Source organism: Harmonia axyridis, chromosome 2, assembly GCF_914767665.1.
Source record: "Harmonia axyridis chromosome 2, icHarAxyr1.1, whole genome shotgun sequence".
Lineage (NCBI taxonomy): Eukaryota > Metazoa > Arthropoda > Insecta > Coleoptera > Coccinellidae > Harmonia > Harmonia axyridis.
The window spans coordinates 11,703,480-11,726,573 of NC_059502.1; the positions used below are offsets into that span (position 1 = coordinate 11,703,480).

Sequence of the window (23,094 nt, forward strand, 5' to 3'; positions counted from 1 at the left end):
AGATCTTATGATGAATGTATCAAAGACAAATCGCATTTTCACAATTGGAAATGAATAGTTTGAAGCTGATAAGAGAATACATGTCTTTATACTCCCACGAAGTTGTCCAGCAAAATGGCTTAAGATCATTGAGCACTGTCTGCGTCGAACATCAACAACTCTTCTAGCAGAAGCTGGAGCCACAACGACTACGCTGAAACCTGAAAATATGGTGGAAGAGTAGGTGTCTGTTGGTGGAGAATATACAATAGAGCCATAGAAGACAGTTCCTTTATCTTCAAAAAATCGAAAAATGAGGTTTCAAGAATACTTGTAGGCATACTTTCTGTCAGAGTCTGGTTTTTCTTTGCATAAAGTTGATAACCAGACAAAAAACATGAATCCATGTTTGCTGCAGATAATCTAACATTCGCAGGATCAATTTGATAGGAAATCAAAATTATAGATTACCTTTTTTTGGGTGTAGATAGTACATAAAGGTTCAGGAATGTAGGTTATTTACAGATAAAGGTTATCTGCACACAACAATCAACGATAAAATTTATGATGACTTATACCAGCTGAATCCTCGAAATTCTATACTGAACCAAAATATGTTCCTACAGCGCATCGAACTATCTAGCTAGCAACTTTTTTTGCAGCATTACATCTTTTTGTTTGAGGAAATACCTACCTATCAATTTGAGTGGACAGACACTGCGAGGTTTGAGTTATATTTAATAAAATAAATGTTTTTGTAATACTTTATTCTTAATATTGTTATGTGCATGAACATTTCAATGAGTGATTTAATTTATTTCAGAATATAAATATATCACGAAAGTTTTTTTTATGAAATTCTACCTTGAGCCGTAATCCTTTTCTTAGGAACACATTTTGAAATTTGAATAAACGGATCACAGACAAATAAACAAAACAACTATAAATAGGTACAATCAATTCTCTATAATTGATATATATGTAAAAAAATTGTAAAACAACTATGGGTAACTGTATTTTAGCCTCAATGTGGAATTTTCATTAAGTTTTCACTCAATTCAAATTTTATCTAAGTAAATTTCACAGTATTTAAAATATAAAAAGTTCCAAATAGATCGTTACAAAACTTACACACCAATTTTTTTTTTCTATCCATGAAATTTCTTACCATACTACTATCAGTTTCAGTATCAGACAAGTTCTCCTACCTTGAACATACTATATAAGTCAGTCGATTTCAAAACTAGATTATAAATTAGTTATGCATTTCGTTATTAGGTACATTATCAAAAGTTTCGTTCCAAGTATCGATAATTAATATTATGTCTGGTCAGGAACCAATCTATCACATAATTTTCGGGATTTAATTCTTATGAAATAAATATTTACGAAACCTCAATATTCGACAATGTCACGTTTCATTCAGTGGAATTTATAGACGATTCTGAATCTGACTTCATGTTGCTCGTACTGTTACCTCTTCTTACGCTAAATTCCACCCATATATAACCAGCCGTTCCAACGATGGCAAGAGCTAAGAGAATCCCTAATTGTCCATAAAGAGGTACGTATTTGGCAGAGAAGAATGCGGCTGCAGCAGCAACAGACTGGAAGAAAATTAATATTGAGTACATATGAATCAAGGAATTCCAGGATTACCCAATAGGGAAGATATGTTTTTAAAAACCCATAACTTAACATATTTTATATTGAAATGGTAGTAGTCACCATTTCTGTAAAGTTATTGAAGCTAGCTTGGTGCGAGCAATAACGTAAACCCAGGAGCTTTTGGGCGCTTGTTCAAATTAGTATTTATCTTATTTTTTCACAAAATTTCACATGTAAATTGTAGATTCAATTAAAATTTAAAAAATTTCTCCGCATAAATTCTAAACGGTGAATGATGCCACTAGATTGAAATTTAGTGGATAAATGTATGTTGTTGAAATATATTTATTATACTCCTATATTTCTGATATTGTTATAAAGGATGTTTTTAGAGGATGAGTCATGATTTTTGGGGACAACTCCTTTCGTTGTATTCGTTTTGGTGAAAAAATAGAAGCATTCGAAGGAGCGAAGAAAATTACATGAAAAAGATTCTCTTGACCAAATTCAAAAAAATTGAATCGTTTTCCCGATATTTGAGTTTTTGTTTGTTATTTTATTCATCAAACTATACCGAGAAAGCTCGGTACACATTTTTGACTCATCCTGTATAATCTGAAACCAGAGCATTCACCATTTTGTTACGATTAGTTTTTTTACGTACTGTCCCCAAACGGCGAACACTATATCAAGATTTATACATTCATAAATAAGAAAATTATGTGCACTTAATATTTATATGCATAACTTTAAAATTGGACTGTTCAATTGTAAAAACAATCTGTAGTAAAATATAAGCTCAGTTTAGTAACTGCATAAGTCAATTCATATATCTTCATTTATTACTCAGTTTTGATCCCTTTTCCGAACAGAATAGTTTTTAAAATCAACAAACCATTTTTTTTTTGGACATCAGTAGGTATCCACAAATCTGTGTTGACAAAGGGCAAAATAGAAATGATGAAAAAAAAATTGCTCCTAAATCGAAGAGCTTGTGTGATTTTATTGTTGCTTTGTTGGTACTATACCTGTATTTATTGTTCTTCTGTATCTAAAAAAATGACCCTTCAACTTTTTTTAGTCATGAGTACAAATCACTGAACTATAGGATATTCGTCTTAGCAGTGAAATGTCATAAAACGTTTTCCAGCATCGTTGCCAGATGGTTGATTGATCAAGATCACTAATTAATTGCCAAAATATGCTCATGCTATGAATTTTTTAATGACACATCGACAACATAGATAGCACAAGTAGTTTTTGGTTGATACTAAAATCGCACTAAGTGTGACATCATTTCACACATAAAGTGGATGAACAATACTTTCTCTTTTGGTCACTAATCCTCAGAACTCACCTGGACAAATTTGAATATGCCAAAGGCACATGCGCTATTATTAGAATAGAGGCTCCCAATTATCGAATAGAACTGGGTATTGTAGCATGCATCCCCAAAACCAAGCAAGAATGAGCAAGCCATCGCCAACTCAGTAGAACTGGTTATGAAGGCTTCGTCATTAGTGTCATGTATGGGTGACTGGTTTGGAAGATTGATGAAGATTCCAAAGAATGCCAGAATGTGGATCACGAATCCAGCGATGACTATTGGATCTCTGCCCCATTTGGTGGTCTTTTTGCCCAAGATACCAAAACATAAACCACCTGTGGATGTGAAATTTGTCAGATATCAATTATATGTAAAATACCTAATGCAGGGTTTTTTATTGTTTTATTGGAAATTTGGTTTCTTGGGTAGGAACCACTGGTCTTTCGATCTAAAATATTTTAACACATCCGATGTTGCGGCTTAATTAAAAAGTACTAACAACTTCGATATTTCAAATTGAATACTATGTATATTATTAAAATTATTCGGTTGGCCATAGCCTCTTGATTATTTATGTAATAATTTCATTTTCTCTATCTCAGCGGATTTCGAGTTTATTATTGATTTTTTGTGTGCAAAACATAGTTTTGATTAAACATTCGGTACTTGGAACGCAGGCATTATTTACCAATATCCCTGGAATAGATGAAATTCCCTTCAGACGTAATAACCTTCTATTCCTATAATTAAATTGGAAAGTTTTCTGATAAAAAGCAAGTTTTCATCACAATTGCAATACATATTAAGATATACATTTGCTTTAGATATCCATGAAATGTCATACATAGAACTTTTCGAACTTTCAAATAATGATAACTTTGACAATTTGTTCCGGATTTTAGCCTTTAATGAAGTTTTTACTCAGATAATTGGAAACTTAATTGAATGCCGCCAAAACTTCATTACCTTCAATAATTAACATTAAGAAACATTCATATATTGCCCTTTATATGTCCCGTTATGTAATAGCGGTATACCTATTGCAATAATTTTTGTTTTGTTTTTGAAGTTGTTTGTTGAATATTAAATCATTCTGAAGTGAATAGTTTCGCAAATGTGTCATAAACGGGTTGGTCAAAGAATGTTGACCAACGTTCACTTATCTCCGGTTGAGATGTTCTTTTAACCCCTGGAAGAGCGGCTTTCCAGAGGTCTCGGAGAATTAATAATTATATAAGTTTCACTATGATGTTATGTGTGAGTCCGGCCTGTCGCTTCTATGGACAGGTCTTTTTAGTTGACTTTCTTTCTCTAGGGACAGGATTAGTTTACTGGGTCGATAAAAGTCGATTGAAATTTTAAAACTAAATATAATAAAGAAAAAAAAATAAAAATATCCAAAATTACAATATCCACGAAATTTCTATATTTTTGACTCAACGGCCAGAACTTTATGATAAGAAAAAATGGCTCAAATAATCTGTTATTCAAACGAAAGAAACAAAATAACCAACTTTGAACTTGGGAGAATCAGGACTACTCGAAATAAACTTATTTTCATCGAAAAATTATTCAAAAATCAACAAATAAAAATAAAAATTAAATAGCCAAAAGACTTGCCCTTATCCCGCGATGCTAGGTGAGTATTCCGATCTTATCTAATTTATACCAATACAATTTCTAAACTTTATCCCAAAAAATATAATCCCTGTTTTTCTATGTCTGACCTAATTCTTCCTTTCTCAGAGCCAAAACAATCCCTTTTCTTGAATACTCAAAATCTCGAAAACTCACTCATATACCAATTTACCGTCTATTTAACTTATCCTCATTAAATAATACTCTGACCTTGAAAAGAAATTTTTTTGCTCTAAGTCCGGTTTCGCGACCGACGTTCGAATTCTCAATCCTTCTCAATAAGAGACCCTAAGCGATCCTGACTTCTTCCTTCGACCTCAACAAAAATCGTAACATCGTACTTATCTAAGACCACCCCAACAATTGCCCAAGTTACCACGCCAATTAGATCATTGGTTAGAAAATTTTTTATCCTTCTTCAATAAGAGACCCTACCTCTACTTCAAACTAAATTTTTTCTGTCGATCTCAGCAAGAAACATACTTCGATTTTGCCTAACGAACTTTTTGCTGTGTCATCTGAGAACGAAGAACGACCAAAACGGTCCTTCGCATGTATCGAACTCATTAAGCCAATATTTAGTTTATTCTTTCTTATCCATGAAAAATATATCGATTTCACCAACTTGGTGTCGAGACGTCTTGAGACAGTAACTAAGAAAAGCAATAATTGAAAAATAAAACTTCTTGCTTCTAAGATAAGATCAGTTTACTCAAGTCACGATCGCTCTCTTGAATTTAACGTATATTCTTTCTGAATAATAATCCCAATAATTTCAATAGTTTCAATAATTTCCAAATTTCCGATTTACTACAATAATTTCCAAATTTCCGATTTACTACAAATGTTCAAAAATGGTTTATAAACTGAAAATGGGGAAATCACTTTTTATTCATGCGCCAATTGTGCTCTCAGATAAGAATGCATTTTGGAAGAGAAATGTTGAAATCGGACACATTTTTCCTCTATATCTTAGCCAGACTAGTTTTTTATAATAATATAAAGACAGAAGACATCGATATTCTTCCACGAGTTAGAATGAGCCTTCTGTACGAGTATTATACAATATTTACTGAATTTTTATTGAAATTAATGGAATTTTTCCATAAATATCGTGCAGTGATTTTTGCATTGAAAAATTTTGGTTGGTAGAACTGTTTTCTGTATAACAATTTTGACAGTTAATATATAAATTCGTGAAAGGAAAGTTCCGAATAATCTCTGTGAAACTGAGATATTCCCGCTCGATTATATCCTACAAAGTATGACAGAATGAACGGATCTGCCACAATATTACATTAACTATATATCAGTTGCGTTACTCACCTAAAACTTCTCCAATACCTATAAACACTCCTGAAAGACCGACCAACTTCTTGGAGTCGCTGAGATTTAAAGTGGCTCCAACGGCCGTGCTGTAGACGCCACTGTAAAATCCCAATTCAATACCTGAAATTAAAAATGCAAGTCACAATCACCGGTTCGGAGAAAGTTGGAGAACCTAATAATGTTTTTTTGTAGGTTCAAGCAAAGGTTGTTTGTATCAGTAAATTACAGGTGACCGGTAGCCAACAGTGTTATTAAAACTTACTCTTATGCAACAACTGATGCAGATTGATTCTATGCGAGTAAGGGTCTTTGATCTGGCTCAATTTGAAATAGAAATTAGGCGAGAACATGTCGATCAGTGTACAGGGTGGGCAAATTTCGATGTTTTAACACTACAACTTTTAAACCAGAAGAGATAGACAAAATCTGATACCCCATTCTCGGTCTCTTTTTTTGAGAAACTAACAATAATAATAATAATAATCTTTATTTCTTATGTTCAATATACAGAGCGAGAGCATACAACAAAAGAAAACGTCAAAACAAGGGTAGTATTCATTTTTGGCCACATTCTTTTGTTTTCGAGTTATAAGCGAAAATTGGAAAAATGACGATATCGAAAAACTTTTATACCTTCGCTAATACTGATGATAGAGCTCTGAAATTGAAACATTATACAGGCACTTTTTTAAGTAGAATTCAGTGAAGTGTACGTATTTTCAAAGGGGTTCTTAATTACAAAACTATGACCCAAAGTTATGTTTTTTCAAATGGGAACACTATGTTTCTGTGCCTTTTTCTGAAAACTTAATTCTTCCTGATTTCAAAAATATATAACATTGAATGGTTATCAAAATAAATAAAGAAAATGGTCAAAAACCTTTTTTTACCTAGGAGTCTCAATATTTCTATGGTTTCAACTGTTTCACAGCAAAATTGAGCTTTCTATAACAAGAGCAGTGTCCTTCCGTTAATCTGATTATTTCTATGCTTTTTACTAATTTCTACGATTTTCAAATCTACTTATTTTATAAAAATAGTTTCGAAAATATAAAAGAACTCGGAAAAAATTTCCTAGCTAGCATAAACACAGTTTCAAATATTCATCTAATGAATTCGGTGTGAAATATTGAGAAAAGAAAAGAAGACCGAGAATGGGGTATCAGATTTTGTCTATCTCCTCTTTATGAAAGTTGTAGTGCTAAAACATCGAAATTTGTCCACCCTGTACAGACTACAGAGTGGGCAAATTTCGATGTTTTAGAACTACAACTTTTAAATAAGAGGAGGTAGACCAAATCTGATACGCCATTCTCGTTCTCTTTTTATGAGGGCACATTGTTTCGTTTTCGAGTTATAAGCGAAAATTGGAAAAATGACGATATCGATAAAAATTAATATGTTCGCTAATAATGATGATAAAGCTCTGAAATTAAAACATTATATAGGCACTATTTTACGTATAATCAAGTGGCGTGCTCGTCTTTTTATCAGAATTTTTAATTACGAAACTATGACCCAAAATAATGTTTTTTTAAATGGGAACACTAGATTTTTGAAAGCTTAATTTTTACTGATTTAAAAAATATGCAACATCGCATATCCTAGTAGTATATTTATTGTTTTTCGTCATTCTTCAGTGTCGAATGTTGATTCGTTTTCCTCATTTTCCCTGCTATATATATATATATATATATATATATATAGAATTGATAGGTCATCTGTTTTAAATTCAACTCTCAGGACTATACATATATTACAACAGGTCTTGAAATCTATATATAGATAAACCATTGCATGTCTGTCCGTCTGTCCTTTATGCATTACTACACAATTCATCCGATTGCCATTGAACTATAGGAAATTGTTAACTTTATGAGTACATTTCCGTAGATCAGTACAATGCCAGAATGCAAAGTTTAGTAGATTCACCCGAAGAAATATGAAACTAGCACGTCAATCTTTATGCCAGCTTTAGCATTTTATTGAAATGAGTCTAAAAGTTTTGCTCAGTGGAACAACAGTATTGAACACAGTAGTTTATAGCGCGCATACAATCTGTAGTTAGCATAGAATTATTTTTGACATTTTTTTATGTCACTTATGTGCCTTAGGTAATGCTACTTAATATTGGAAACATAGATGCTTCAACAACGTTTAGAAATTGTAAATTGTCAATGCAGTCTATTAGTTGAGCCACCCTGTATCATGATTCTGCATCGAACGATCACATAACCGATCTAGTTCGACTTAAATATCAGTGAAAGTTGCATAAAACAGAAGACATTTATTCATTATACACCTCCATACTCTACTTAATCTGATTTCAGATTCAATGAAAATGGTCATAACCACTCTTCAACAAAAATTTCCAATTGATTCGGGTCAATACATTCAACTTCATAAATGAAAACAAAATTTAAATTTTAAATAATGTTCCAACTCTATAAATTTTCCAATAAACTGTAATCTCGACCATTTATCATATCATGGTCATTTCAATTTACTGCAATTGAAGATACCACTTTGAGCCCCACCTAGTATGGATAATTACACTACTAGGTACCAACCAGACAAAAATATTGTTACTGATGGTAATTATTTAACAAATATTTAATTTATATATTCACGAACGTTTGATGATAAAATTGAAAACAACAAATTTGCTAAGCTGAGTGCAGATCTTCCACTTTTAGCCATTTTAAACTCTCGGAATTTTGAATTCTTGAAATTTTTTCTTTAAATTGAAATTTGAGCCAAAACTTTTGGGACATACGTTATTTCAATTGAAGGAAAGAATTTCCTGAGTCATACATATTTTAATCGATTTCACATAGATATCCACTCGAAGTGTTTTGAACTACATACTTTGATCTATAAAAAGATCCACTTTATCCAGTTATCTTGGACTAAAGCTTTTGTTGACATCGGTGAGTCAATAAACTTAAAACATCAATGTAATGAATTAACATATAATACGGTGATAACGATTATCTGATAATCGGCAAAACAATAAATTACAAGAAGAGTAAGCATGAGGAATTGGCGAAAAATCTTGTAAGAAATAGAACTTGGTCAAGTGTATATATTTTTCCGATGTTTTGTTTGAACATTCCATCGATTGGTTCTTCTTATCAGTTGGTTCATGGAAATGAGAGCAAAAGTGGGATGCAAGGGACTTTATTCCATAGAGTTACTGGAAATCAATAACATCGACTACTTAAAAATACAAGGTCGACAATACATAAATTTTATTCATGTAAATTCAGTTCTCTCGCATAATAACAGATTAGCAGCATAATGTGTTTGATGAATTATGATTCATATATTCCGGTTTATCATCTTCAATGATTAATTTTTAAATTGGATAGTAAAGAAACTGTACTGGTGATTTCCAATAATAAGGTGTCACTCAATAAGTCTTGTCAAAATATCGGAATAAAGAGCTTAGTTGAGTCTCGATCAAGATATTGAAGGTTAAGTGACAGCACATTTGTTGTTATTAGAAAAATGGATGATAAAGAGTTTTATGTATTGACAAAATACTATTTTTTATAGAAAAAATACAGTGTTATCGAAGCAACGGCATGATATGGGTTATTCAGACTGTTCCATCGATACCAAAGGTCCAAAAAATTCTAATCAGAAAAAATGGTAAGGGAAAAAGGTGTGTCTTTTGTCCTCAGGAATTTTCGGTTGAAATATATGTACAAGTCAAAAACTTACCCTATACAGGGTCTTTCACGAGGAACCTCACCCATATTTATACGGGAAACTACTGAACGTATTTTCATGAAATTCAGCACTTATAAGTATTTCACGATGCTGATGAAATCTAAAATATTTTCAAGGCATGAGCACCTCCGGTTTTTCCGGAAATGACGTCAACTTCCGTTTTTCAAATTAGAACACAATTTTTTTATTGCAGAAATAGATTCCTTAGAAAATTTCAAGTTATTTTGATGTAACATTTTTCAGTTTTGGTTGGAAAATTCTCTCTGAGCGGGAAAATTCGAAAAAAAATCGAAAATAGAGCTCCGCTGAAACAAGAAAAACTTCGAGGTTTTTGGATGGAAAATTTTCATTTTTGGAATTTTTCAAGATGTAAGATTGATGTATCCACTTTAAAAATTGAAATCGCGATTCATGATACAGGGGGTGAAAAAATCGCTTTCAAAGTTAGGGATGACAAAATCGTGAAAAATCAATTTTTTCAAATTAGAACCCCATTTTTTTATGGCAGATATTGAATCTAAGTTAAAAAATAATGTGAGTGTATGCATCACACCCTTGCCCTAAAGTGGATATTTTCTGAGTTATTCACAAAAAACTGTTTTTCGTCTTGAATTTTCAGCTATTTCTTTTCCCTTCACGCCAAAAAGATGAAATTTTCAGGAACTGTTACTTAAACCATGTTTTAGATTTTACTACCCTAATATGCAAGAGATGCATACACTCGCATTATTTTTTAACGTAGATTCAATATCTGCCATAAAAAAATGGGGTTCTAATTTGAAAAACGGAAGTTGACGTCATTTCCGGAAAAACCGGAGGTGCTCATGCCTTGAAAATATTTTAGATTTCATCAGCATCGTGAAATACCTATAAGTGCTGAATTTCATGAAAATACGTTCAGTAGTTTCCCGTATAAATATGGGTGAGGTTCCTCGTGAAAGACCCTGTATATAACTGAATTATAATGATGTGATGGACACCAAATGAAATAAATCTCGAAATATATGAAAAATATTTATACATGAAAATTTCTAGTTTCTAGGTTTTTCCGTTCGTGAGTTTTGGTCTTCACGGACGGATGGCCGGATAGAAATAATTGAATTCGATTTCGGACCAAAACCACAGTAAAGGAAAAATCATACAGGTATACAGTCTCTTTCGATAAATTTCAAACAATGAAAAGTCCTACAATCATTTCAAGCTAGCTATAATGTTGATAACAACACAACCAAAATTGACGTAATTCATTGAGTCATTTTCTCGATATATTTCATGAGCGAAAAGTGTAGAAAAAATTAAAACCTGCTTGAAATAACTTCCAACCAGAAGTGAACAATTTCAACATTTTTTTTTGAATAACAACTTGCCTCAAAATGCATTCGGATTAGCATAGATAATAACCATTCCTACCAGCATTTTAAATTCCCCAATCAGGAATTGCTCTCTGAAATTCTATTCTATTATCACATACTAGAAATGACCTCGAATGATGTGTTTCCTTTCAAATTCTTCAATTTAGCATGGCTGTGATAATTTCGGTACGCTCATGATCGAAGTATTATAGAGCTGCAATGTCCATAGCTCGAGTTGAACATATGTGAAGTTTACATCTAGTTCTAGATCAGAGGTTTATTCACCTTTATATTTTTACTTAGATCGCAGTATCCCGTAAGATACAATGTCCGTAATGGAACTTAGGAATATCTGTGCAACGCACGGTGATGGAGAAATCTCAATTATACAGGCTGTTTTGCCATCCAACTAATATTCACCATTGATTTTAGGAGTTCATCAAGTTAAGAAAAAAAGTTAATGTTTGTTGGCAAAATGTGAAAATATACAACGAATCAGTAATAAACGTCACTTAAAAAGTCCAAGGCCTGGCAAACAGATAAAATGACCAGTTCCATACCAATTTTTTTTTTTTTTTCGTTAGTGCCAAGCTTCAAAAGATATGTGTCGAAAGTTCGGAAAACAGAGTTGAGTCTGGATCGAAATATTGACGATGCATTTGTTGTTGTTTGAAAAATAGATAAACACGAGTTTCGTGTATTAATAAAATACTGTTTTTTGTGGAAAAATATACTGCGCAAACAAAGCAAGTATTTATTTATCAAGTACTTAAATCATATCAAGAACCAAAAATATCAATTTCTTTGAAATAGAAACATGAATTGAATCAATATAAATCATAACAAAATAAAAAATAAAGTTTCTTAATATTGAGAAACCTCCAGGCTTTGTTTGATTTCATAATTTTCCATCCAGGATCTAAGACACATGAGGCATCTTATAGATTTGTCGCCTAACATATTGCGGGTTTTTGTAACTGTAACAGCAGCTCTGGAAAATTGTCTTTCAACAGGAGCTGAAGATGCTGGCGTTGATAAAAAAATCATTGACTATTTTAGCCAAGTTTGGAAAGATATTTCTGAAACTACCAAAATCTACCAATAGATTCCATAAAAACTCTATTAATAAAGTCACACTGGCGAATGCTTAAGTCTCTCGGCGCTTGAGAAATCCCCTTATTTAGTCTAAGCGCGCATGAGATTGCAGAAATATATACCGAGCGACGAGTGCATAACAAGCTCAAGTAATATTAAGTAGCTTGATATCAAGTCAAGCAATAAATATCTAAAATCAAGTCAATTCAAACTCAAGTATGTAATTTTTCACGAGTTTGATTTTCAAGTCAAGTAGTTGGTTAAAATGTCGAGCTACTTGGCTTGATGAATTAGTAAACTAAAAATTCAATTCTTTCCTAAAGTTATAACAAGACTTCCTTTTTTCAAAAATGTCCAGTTAACACCCAAATCTCCTCAATATTCCCTTCCAACTGTTGGCCAGTATATCTATTCACCCAATAAAAAGTACATTCGCGTCAAAATATTACATTATCATAAAATATCACAAAAACAATCTTGAATATAAAACAATTCACGAGAGCAACAGTTCGACGACCGTCTATAGCCTTATCAAAACGCAAAACAAACATATTATACAGTGTGGAATTGATTCAAATCACTTACCGCTGTAAAAAAATGCCAAGCTCAACATTAGCATTCTTGGAGTCACGAAAAGCTTCATTGCGTCCTTAAAAACCTGCAATGGTCCAGGGATAGGTTCTTCTGTTTGCACCGCATCCTCGGATAATTTTGGTGGATTGGGAAGAAGGACGAAGACTACAACACCAGCCATTGCTAGTCCAGATAGAACCCAAATTACAAAATTTCGTACATCCTTTTCGATATGGTCCTGCCCATCGAATTTGATGTAGACAAATAAGTTTCCGAACAGCATGCTAATAAGAAAACATTAACAATAATATAAAGATTTACAGAAGACATTGAGAATTTATAACTGAAAATTTCACGCAGGGATTGAGAAGTTCTTTCAAGCAAATTTTTCTCAAGTGGCCGGCTAAGTCGCCTGACCTAACGTCTTTGGACTTTTACCTTTTGGGAAGATTAAAAGATATAATCTTCCCCATAGACGTTAGGTCAGGCGGCCTATAGCCGGCCACCTCAAGTATGCTATATTTTTGGAATGCTAATTTTCATCTCTATCGAAATATGTAGAAATATAAGGGCTGTCCCATTCGAAAGAAAAATCATAGCAATATCTCAGGAAATATCAGTTTGTGGAAAATTTAATTAACGTCATTGAATTCTACGTAAAAAGTTGCTACAATGATGTTTTTACAGAAATGAAAAAAAGTTAGAACAATTTTTCGAAAATGAACATTTTCGAATCGAATAACTGAGCAGATCAATTCAAGAATAATTCTTTTATTTAATAAATACATTTTTGTTAAAACTGCAATACCTAGCTCAGAAACGAAGCAGCTCCAAACGTATTATGTATATAAAGAATTTTTTTTTAAGTCATCTTCTGATGTGTGGTACTGTAGTTATAAATCACCCTGATTTTCAATGTATTTTTTTGTATTATTCGCAAGTACTTATAGGTAATCATTCTTCAAGAAAGATAATGAACAACGTGAAAAAGTGAGCAGTAGAATTGAAAGTAACAAAACGAGACGAATTTTATTGATCTGGAATTGAGAAATAATCGCAAGATTATCTTAGGAGTCTTACATAATGATCGAAATGTCAAATACTTTCGGTTGCTTGGGTGTTTCACTCCGTGTTGAGATTTGCGAATTTTAACTGCACCTGTATATGATTTACGATGATGGAAATATTGTTGGATAACACTCCAGTAATATCTAGTTGGTAAACATTAGCAGATGCCGGAATAATATTGTCTATGTTGACATAATTTGGTTTTAGCGAAAACAACTCTCAAATTTTGAGTTGTCGAAGTGAGGTGAGGGCAGATTTTTGTCCTGCTAGTTGGTCTTTCCCACTGATAACTCAACAAAAATGAATTTATGCTTCAACAAGTAATAAAATCATTTGAGCAAGGATCTGATCTAAGTACTGACCAAATAGAATAAGAGATATTTTCAACGCACTCATAAAAAGTACAAATATCTGTAATTAGAATTTTGAGGTGAAACGATTACGTATGACAAATTCATGATTTTCCTGATTTGTTTAAAAATTCAATACCTTTAGATCGCGCAGGTAAATCCAATCAATATTTTGTTCCACTGAAACACAATGACAATGAAAAGTGGTCAAGATGCTAAATAAACCATCTAATCCTTCTAGGAATTCAATATTCCTCTATATGAAACTCAATTAGATGCTATTTGACGCGAAAAAACATTTTGTTTACTTTCTTTGTCAATATCAAAGTACCACTAAAAAAAAATAGATACTTCTACTCCAAGAATTTTTGGGCCCAAAATGTTGAATGAACTTCAAAACATAGACTTTTTTTCAACTCAAAGAATATTTAAAAAAAAATTATAAAGACACTGAGATGAAGTCAGGAGCTTTTAACGCTAGTTCATTCATACGACAATTGCACACTTAGAGATCACATGTATATAGGTCTACAATACGACAAATAGTAAGTCGATTAACTAAATAATATCGAATAATATGAATTCTACCTGAAATGTTTTCAGTATTCACAAAAGAGTACTGATTTTGATGAAAAAAATTAAACAGCTTCAATTCATATTTCTAGGCATCCAAATAAAAAAAAATTAATTAAAAAGCATCCTTCAATTACTCAAAACTTATGAAAAAACAAAGACAAAGAAAAAGAGGAAAAATCTCATTCAACTGATCGGAATAGTAAGTTTAAAAGCAATTGCATATAAATTTGGCATAATATAACTTATAAAGTTATAAGATTTTCGGATCTCATGAAATTGGTTCAATTCACCTCCAATATTATCTCCTTTCGCTTTCTCCATGTTTGAAAGAACTTTTTTAGGATCTGATGCAAATTTCATACCTATAGATAAAATCATTAATATCAAAAAGGTAAACCTGTTGATGAGTGTGGCGAAACATTTATGTTTGTATTAGAATTGCAAAAATTGAAGCTTATCATTTTTTTACGATATTGTATCTGTAGATACCTATTATCATACCAATTAATGGTTTCAATTTCATGATTGCATATCGCCTTGTTTTCAAGGGATTAATTTTTTGAATTTAATTATGTCATTTTACACCCTTAAAATTCATCAATCTGGTTGGATATTAAGATTTCACACATTCAAGACATAAACTGAAAATTTTAGCGGCGTGCAGACAATTTTTCCCTAAACAATGAAAATAAATAAAGAAATTATCGTGTTTCTTGAAATAAAACCAGATTCAGTTGTAAATGTTAAACTAGTTTTTTATCTTGTGCGTTTTGTGCTCAGTCCGGTTACAATCCTTTCGTTTGCAGACATTCCTCTACTGCGGAAATATTTTTTCTACTCACCTACATTGCAACATAGCCCAAAAAATTCCAGAATTCCGTGATATGGTGGCCTTTGTCGAATTCAAGGTCAGATAAGTACCTTGGCCGGTCCAAATCAAGGCTGCACCCGCTCCAATGATAGCACTAGCTATGTAGAGAAACCATGTGTTGGGCCATAAGAATGACATTATGAATAATCTGCGAATTAATAATGAATATGACGAAAGGAATATTGAAATTTGAATAAGAAGAAAAAATTAAATGATAGATATTTATGGATTCAAGATATTCGATGTTCAGAATCGATATCAATTCAGTGGCAACACTGATTCTAAGAAACCCTCCGAAGTTTCTGTCGTGATAGGAAAGCAGCCTGTACAGGGTGGGCAAATTTCGATGTTTTAGCACTACAACTTTTGAACCAGAGGAGATAGACAAAATCTGATACCCACTTCTCGATCTCTTTTTCTGAGAAACTAACAAGGGTAGTATTCATTTTTGGCCACCTTATTTTGTTTTCGGGTTATAAGCGAAAATTGGAAAAATGGCGATATCGAAAAACATTTATATCTCCGCTAATAGTGACGATAGAGCTCTGAAATTAAAACATTATACAGGCACTTTTTTACGTAGAATCCAGTGGCGTGCTCGTATTTCCAAAAGGGTTTTCAATTACGAAGCTATGACCCAAAGTTATGTTTTTTCAAATGGGAACACTAGATTTTTGTGTCATTTTCTGAAAGCTTGATTTTTCCTGATTTCAAAAATATATAACATCGTATGATTTGGATCAATATAATTAATAGAAAATGGCCAAAAACCTCTTTTCACCTAAGAGTCTCAATATTTCTATGGTTTCAACTGTTGATGAACACAGAAAAATTGAGCTTTCTATAACAAGAGCAGTGTCCTTCCGTCAATCTGATTATTTCTATGCTTTTCATTTATTTCTACATTTTCAATTCGAACCTAGATATGTTTTATACATTTTTTATCTAAAAATTGATTTGGAAATAACGAAGAAACCACAAGATCGAATTTTTCAAACGAAAGAGTTGTATTGAGATGCATGTATCAGGAGATTATTTACATAGGTCTCCAGAATCAATACGCACAAGTACCAATCCATTTTAAACAGCATATGAAACAATGCAAAATATTTAACCTAATAATGATAACAATTGCACAATGCACAGTCGACACCTCTTTTCGATATTTCAATAGATGAATATTTGAAACTGTGTTCAAGCTACCTAGGAAACTTTTTTCAAGTTCGTTTATCTTTTCGAAACTATTTGTATAAAATAAATATAGATTCGAATTTTGTAGAAATAAGTGAAAAGCATAGAAATAATCAGATTGACGGAAGGACACTGCTTTTGTTATAGAAAGGCTCATCAACAGTTGAAACCATAGAAATATTGAGACTCTTAAGTAAAAAAAGGTTTTTGACCATTTTCTGTTATTCATTTTGATACGAATCATACGATGTTATATATTTTTGAAATCAGGAAAAATCAAGCTTTCAGAAAATGTTCCCATTTAAAAAAACATAACTTTGGGTCATAGCTTCGTAATTAAAAACCCTTTTGAAAATACGAGCACGCCACTGGATTCTACGTAAAAAAGTGCCTGTATAATGTTTTAATTTCAGAGCTCTATCCTCAGTATTAGCGGAGATATAAATGTTTTTCGATATCGCCAATTTTCCAATTTTCGCTTATAACTCGAAAACAAAAGAAGGTGGCCAAAAATGAATACTACCCTTGTTAGTTTCTCAGAAAAAGAGATCGAGAAGTGGGTATCAGATTTTGTCTATTTCCTCTGGTTCAAAAGTTGTAGTGCTAAAACATCGAAATTTGCCCACCCTGTACATGGAAAATGTGCAAAAATTTTTTTCAAATTTGCGTTTGGAATGAAATCTATAAAAAGCGTATTTTAAATATTTTCAACTATTCATTGTCTTTGATTATTTTGATGTAGCACTGCTTTCTAAGAGTTCAGGAGCTACCACTGCACCAAATACTGCACCAAATCCAAAATATTTCATGTAAGTACTTACAAATATGTGACAGATCCAATCAACATAGCAAATTTGGGCCCAAAAATAGAAATAGCAGAAGGCGAAATCCAATTGAAAATAGACAAAACGGCATATATAATAGCCAGACTGTTATATCCAGTTCCAGTAAAGCTTGGGTCGTCATCTTGAACATTCTTCAGAATTGTGGTCTGTAAAGGAAAGAAAAATATATCTAACAGTCAGTTAATTACAACGTGAAAATGTTGGCGCACACTTATGGAACACCTTGTATATTTCTTGTATTAAAATAAGTTATCGATCGATTGATTTGCCATATCGATATAATGCATACTTCGTATACTTCTCCTCTTACCTAAACTTATAATAATGGTAGAGATAATTTTTTGAATGAACAAAAATATCTTCAGAAAAATCATTACAAACTTGACTCAATTAATTTCTCTGTGTGGTCAATTTTTAGAGATACGAATTTTTCTGCACACAAGCTAGAATTCGATATCATAAAACAACTTGATTTCTGAACTATTTTTCATGCAAATAGCTGTTAGAGAAACAGAATATAATATCACCTTATAATACAAGATAATCTGTGAGTGATTCACATGATGAAATATATTGACACGGTCGATTTTTTGTATAAAAATTATCTCGCTAGGTTCAATCTCTTCAGCATTACATAGTTGGTATTTATTTATAACAAGCGTTTTTTTATTATTCGAGATGAAATAATAAACCAAAATATAGGTAAATATGAAATAAAAAAATTACAGTGTAATTTAAGTGTAAACTTATCGATGTCAAAGAAAATAAATCAGATATTCTTTGCTGAACCACAGAAGGAATCGAAGAAAGTGTGATGACTGATGATACATCTCTAATAATAAAATTTCAGAACTTCCGCAACTCTCTCAATACCAAGAGATCGGATATAGACCAGATGTTATATGCTCGAAGATATACAATATATGTTGGCGAATTGCCATGAAAGTTAGAAAGTTTTTGCGAAATTACTTTCATTCGCATATGTCAAACTTCTGAGAATGAAAATAGAGACCGATCTCGGGAAGAAATGTTTGAAAACGTTGCAAATTTGACATGTACATAGGTGTGGTGTAGGTATGTTCTGTCGATTCCACCTGATATTTGAACACATTGAAACAGGATACTGCAAGTTTTGCATTAAGATTGTGGTTTGATTCCTCGTAAATCATCAAATATCACGACGACCCAAAAGTACTATAGTTTACGGCGACTGCAAATTTTTCACGATTTTTTAGTGAATTTTAACATTATCAATACGTTGTTGAATCGTGTATTGTTCCATTTTTAGTAATGGCTTTTTACTTGTGAAATGTCAACAGATGACAGCTTCAAAATTGGCAGCTGCGGACTATTCAAAATGAAACCTCTTATTGGGAAACGCTGTATAATTAGAAGAACATGAAGAATAATAGTTCACATTTTCTCAAGAAAAAATTTACTGAACGCAAATCGAGTGCAACTATTTTTGGAAAAACGAAATGCAACTATAGGTACTAAATAATACCCAAGTAGGTTCTGTTTCAATTCAATTGAAATTATTCGAAACTTCCATGAAATTGGTTCTCTGAATTCATTTTTTCAATTAATCATCTATATTATTAGTTCATCTTTATGAGATCTGATAATCATCATTATCTTCTACATATCTGAAAATACATGTTTTCTTTGTCGATCAATCTGGCAAACAAATTCGATAGGGCAGTGAAATACCTTTGGATTTTCCACGTCTCAAAAATACATATGTATCTAGATTTCAATGTCTCAAAACACGTGAAGGAAGTTATTGGATTAATGATATTGCTTCGGATATTGCTATAAAAAATCGAGAAAAGCACTAACTTGGCTTTCAGAAGCTTTTGAGGGGGCATAATTGAATTTGAACCTATCGTCGAGCTCAAATTTGAAAAATACAAAACAGCGCAACGAAATGATAAAGCGCTCTGTTCGAGCAACCATCGCAACAAATTTCGGCAAATGCAAAAATAAAAAAACTAATGTCACCAACAAGTTGAGACAATCAATTTACAATATAATCAAAGATCTAGCAATATTTGGACCTCCCCTCAGTTAGTTAGATTTTTTGTATTTTCTTGTGAAAAAAGGACAATTCACAAATCGCAACCCATGCAAAGGTTATTCCAGTTATAAATCAGAATTAATCTATTGACCTTCGAATAATGTTCATGCCTTTTGGATTATAAGAAACAAGTGACATTTAAGAAGAACAAAAAACGATATTCCATATAAATGTCCACATTATTTGAAAAAACGCTACCAAATTGAAACGGAACTTAATATTTATCCATCGAACAAATATTTCAAACCCTACTATGTATATTATCTACATAATGAGGTTTTTCACTATTTCTCTTTTAAAGCAAAATATCTGGACGCGCTTTAAAATCTTATGTAAAAGAGTCGTTTATATTTTTTTCGATGTTCTGCTTGGTTTTTCTACGATTCTGACCTAACCATCAACACGAAATGTTGCATAAAAGTTGAAATTATGGAATTTCATCTCGAAGGAATAGGTAGTTTTCATATTATCAGGAAAACAAAAAAAATTTAGTCGAAAATCTAGACGAACTTGACTGGAGATCCGAAACAGCCCTAAAAATTTCAAATTTCTAGGTTTCACCTTCGAGAGTTATTGTGTTTACGGCCGGGCGGACATAATTGAATTTGACCAAAACAAAATTTGATTTCTTTCGAATCTGTAGTTTCGAAAATTATCAGTTAATCAACATTTCGAACAGCCATATTCATTCAAGTTCTAGCATTTATAATTTCGCAATTATAGATTTTTGAATATACCCTTTCGAATATGGTAACCATACCCACTTCATTTTATTAACCACTTTCTTAAGTTTTTTAGATATTGCATCCTAATAGTTTTTTATCTCAAATAAGTACATAATGATAAATATAACAATAAAATCAGATCTTGAAAAATTTACGGTATACTTAAAATCATTGTATTAAAACTTCTAGATTACTCCAAATATTATATTTTCTTTCGCTAATTGCTATCTCTAATAGTTTCCGATTATAAATTATTCATTTGAAACGAAAGACTTCTGGTTCGAACCCCGCAGCGGCGCAAAATGATATTTTTTAGTATACGATTTTTTTCGAAATGCAATATTTTGAAATACAAAAAAAGCACAATTCTGCAAAATGGAAGTAGTATTTTTTAGCTGCAAAATTTTTGTTTTACAATACAAAACCTATTCGCGTTTAAACACCGGGATGTGGGTAATATCTCTTTAATATTTTTTTACGAGTTGAGATAGATATAGGAAATGATAACCCGTCGTTAAAAATTTTCAACGTTTTCCTTTTGCAACATACCTCAATATTTCCCATAGTTTGGAATGCCATAAATGTAAGCATAAAGGCAAGTCCGACTCCGATGACATTAAACAGTCGCTTATCCATGGTCATAGCTCTCGGAAATTTGAGGTTATGTTTATAATATTTACTTTCACAATTATTCGCGCCTATGAGTTTCCACAATCCACCTTTACACAGTCGACGACAAAGCATTACTGGAAATGAATGTGGATAAACCATTGCAATTATTGTATTCAGTCCAGTCTGCTATCATGCCAATTAGTATGCTTATCAGATACATGTTTTATACGTCGTTGAACGGTATGGACTGAATCGTCCAATAGCGCAACGTATTTCTGGGGGCTTGTCAGTAATAGGCGCGCAAGAAAGTAGAGGATCGAAAGTAGCTACGTAATATAAACAATATAAAGCATTTACCCAATAATTTTGGATATAACAGTGATTTTCGGCGCCTCTAGGCATGGTCCCTGGCAATGGCCGACATATTGCATTCAAATCGTCTACATAATTTGAATTAGAACCAGTGGCGTTTCTGTACAGATGGCCCACAAAAAACAGCCGAGTATGAGTTTTCCGGAAATCGCTGGGACAGATGAATTTTATTTGAGGGGACCTGTGATTGAAAATTTGTGACTTAAGGATGATCGATTTTGCTTCTTCGTGAAAAATGGAAAAAAGGCTTTTCAAATTTTGTACAATTCCTTCTGTATAACTAGCTGAATTCGGTACGTTGCGCCCCCATTTGAAGAAATCCTTGATCAGCAACTGCCTTGAGCGGGGAGCAATCCTCTTAAAAATTTCAATGACAATAGTGTTGTAAGAAAAAATGTTGAACAATGACACCATTAGAACAGTCTGCGCTACTACTGTTTAGAAATTACTGATAGGCTATTTGAACATCTTATTAGTTTAGAAACTGAACTAATATTCTTCACTGATCACTTTCAATGAGATTTTCACCTAATCACAAGATATTCTCCAAAATTGAAGTTGACTCTGGTATCATACTTGGGAAAATATTCGGCTAGGCTGTCTTATGAAAGCCACATGTATAAAGCTAGATAGGTAAATCAGTTAACTTTGAAGGAAGCCATCAATACATCCATCTTTGTGAATTTAGTATTTCCAAAGTATAAGGAAAGGATAGTAAGCCAACCGCCGTTTGACGGCAAGGAAATAGTCACCAGGGGTCGCTACTGTAGTTGGATTTGGAGAAGTAACTCGATAATAGATAGCGCTGAATCATGAGCCATAGATGGCGCAGAAATAATACGATAATTCATTCAGTGGCGTGGTTGAAAAGGGGTCGCATGACATTGCCAACAATTTTCATGTTATTATTAAGCTACCACTTCATTTGAATATTCGAATATTCATTCGAATAATTGCGTTTTGCATTACGATAAAAGTATGAATGATCACTTAACTCTCTATTCAGGAATAATTAAAACAAATCGATAGATACAATTGAATTAAAATTATTCATATAATAGTAGAAAGGGGTTTTCATCCGACGAAATATGAATAGAATTGCGATATTATCAATGAAAAAAATATAAAATTGAATATAAGATTCAAACATATGAATTTAGCAATAAAGAGTTCTAATAATAATAATATAAGATTCTACATTCGAAAATATTCATTTCAATTTTAAATATAAGTTAAATATAAAAATAAAACATGATTTTATTTATTTCCAACATAATTGAGATATTTCAATATAATTTGGTTGTTCAAGGTGTGCTTTTCTTCAAATATTCATAAAAACATAGGCTGATATTTCGGTCAGAAAAAATTATTACAGGTGAATAATAAAATACATAACTCGAAGAATCGTAAAAGGTTGGGAAAAATGATCGAAACCAACTGTCAAAAGCTAAATATAGCTTTTGAGAAATTTCATTGGAACTTACGACATTAGGAACTTAATGTTGATAGAAACTTTACCAATTCTCACTCAATCTATAACAAAATAATATCAATCGAATATTCTTCAAATACATTCAATTGAAATATCGATATTCCGGAAAATGGAGTTTATTCCATTCATAAATCCTGAAAAAACCTAGAGATATCATTTCCTGACGACCTGACGTGATTAGTGATTTCATGATAACTTGTAGCATTGTCCTTTTTTATCACAAGTACACGCCACTGGCTGTAAAAATATCAAAATATAGAAATCTTCTGACCACTCTAC

At 32.2% G+C, this 23,094-nt stretch overlaps 1 protein-coding gene across 1 annotated transcript; it reads right to left on the reverse strand.

Annotated features, from left to right (window-relative positions):
• Nucleotides 1–729: 729 nt before the first annotated feature.
• LOC123672884 (UNC93-like protein MFSD11) lies at nucleotides 730–21,196 on the reverse strand. Its single transcript, XM_045607214.1, has 7 exons — nucleotides 20,889–21,196; nucleotides 17,514–17,683; nucleotides 15,473–15,649; nucleotides 12,649–12,920; nucleotides 5,879–6,001; nucleotides 2,945–3,249; nucleotides 730–1,586 (listed from the first exon to the last, which is right to left on the reverse strand). Exons 1-7 carry the CDS (start codon nucleotides 21,108–21,110, stop codon nucleotides 1,398–1,400), a joined length of 1,458 nt encoding a protein of 485 aa, XP_045463170.1. The 5' UTR covers nucleotides 21,111–21,196; the 3' UTR covers nucleotides 730–1,397.
• Nucleotides 21,197–23,094: the final 1,898 nt, after the last annotated feature.

Coding starts and splice junctions, on each gene's coding strand:
- LOC123672884 (XM_045607214.1), bottom strand. CDS start 21,110: ATGGTTTATCCACATTCATTTCCAGTAATGCTTTGTCGTCGACTGTGT. Junction 17,684..20,888: donor AAACTATGGGAAATATTGAG/GTATGTTGCAAA, acceptor TTTCCTTTACAG/ACCACAATTCTGAAGAATGT. Junction 15,650..17,513: donor ATTGGATCTGTCACATATTT/GTAAGTACTTAC, acceptor ATTAATTCGCAG/ATTATTCATAATGTCATTCT.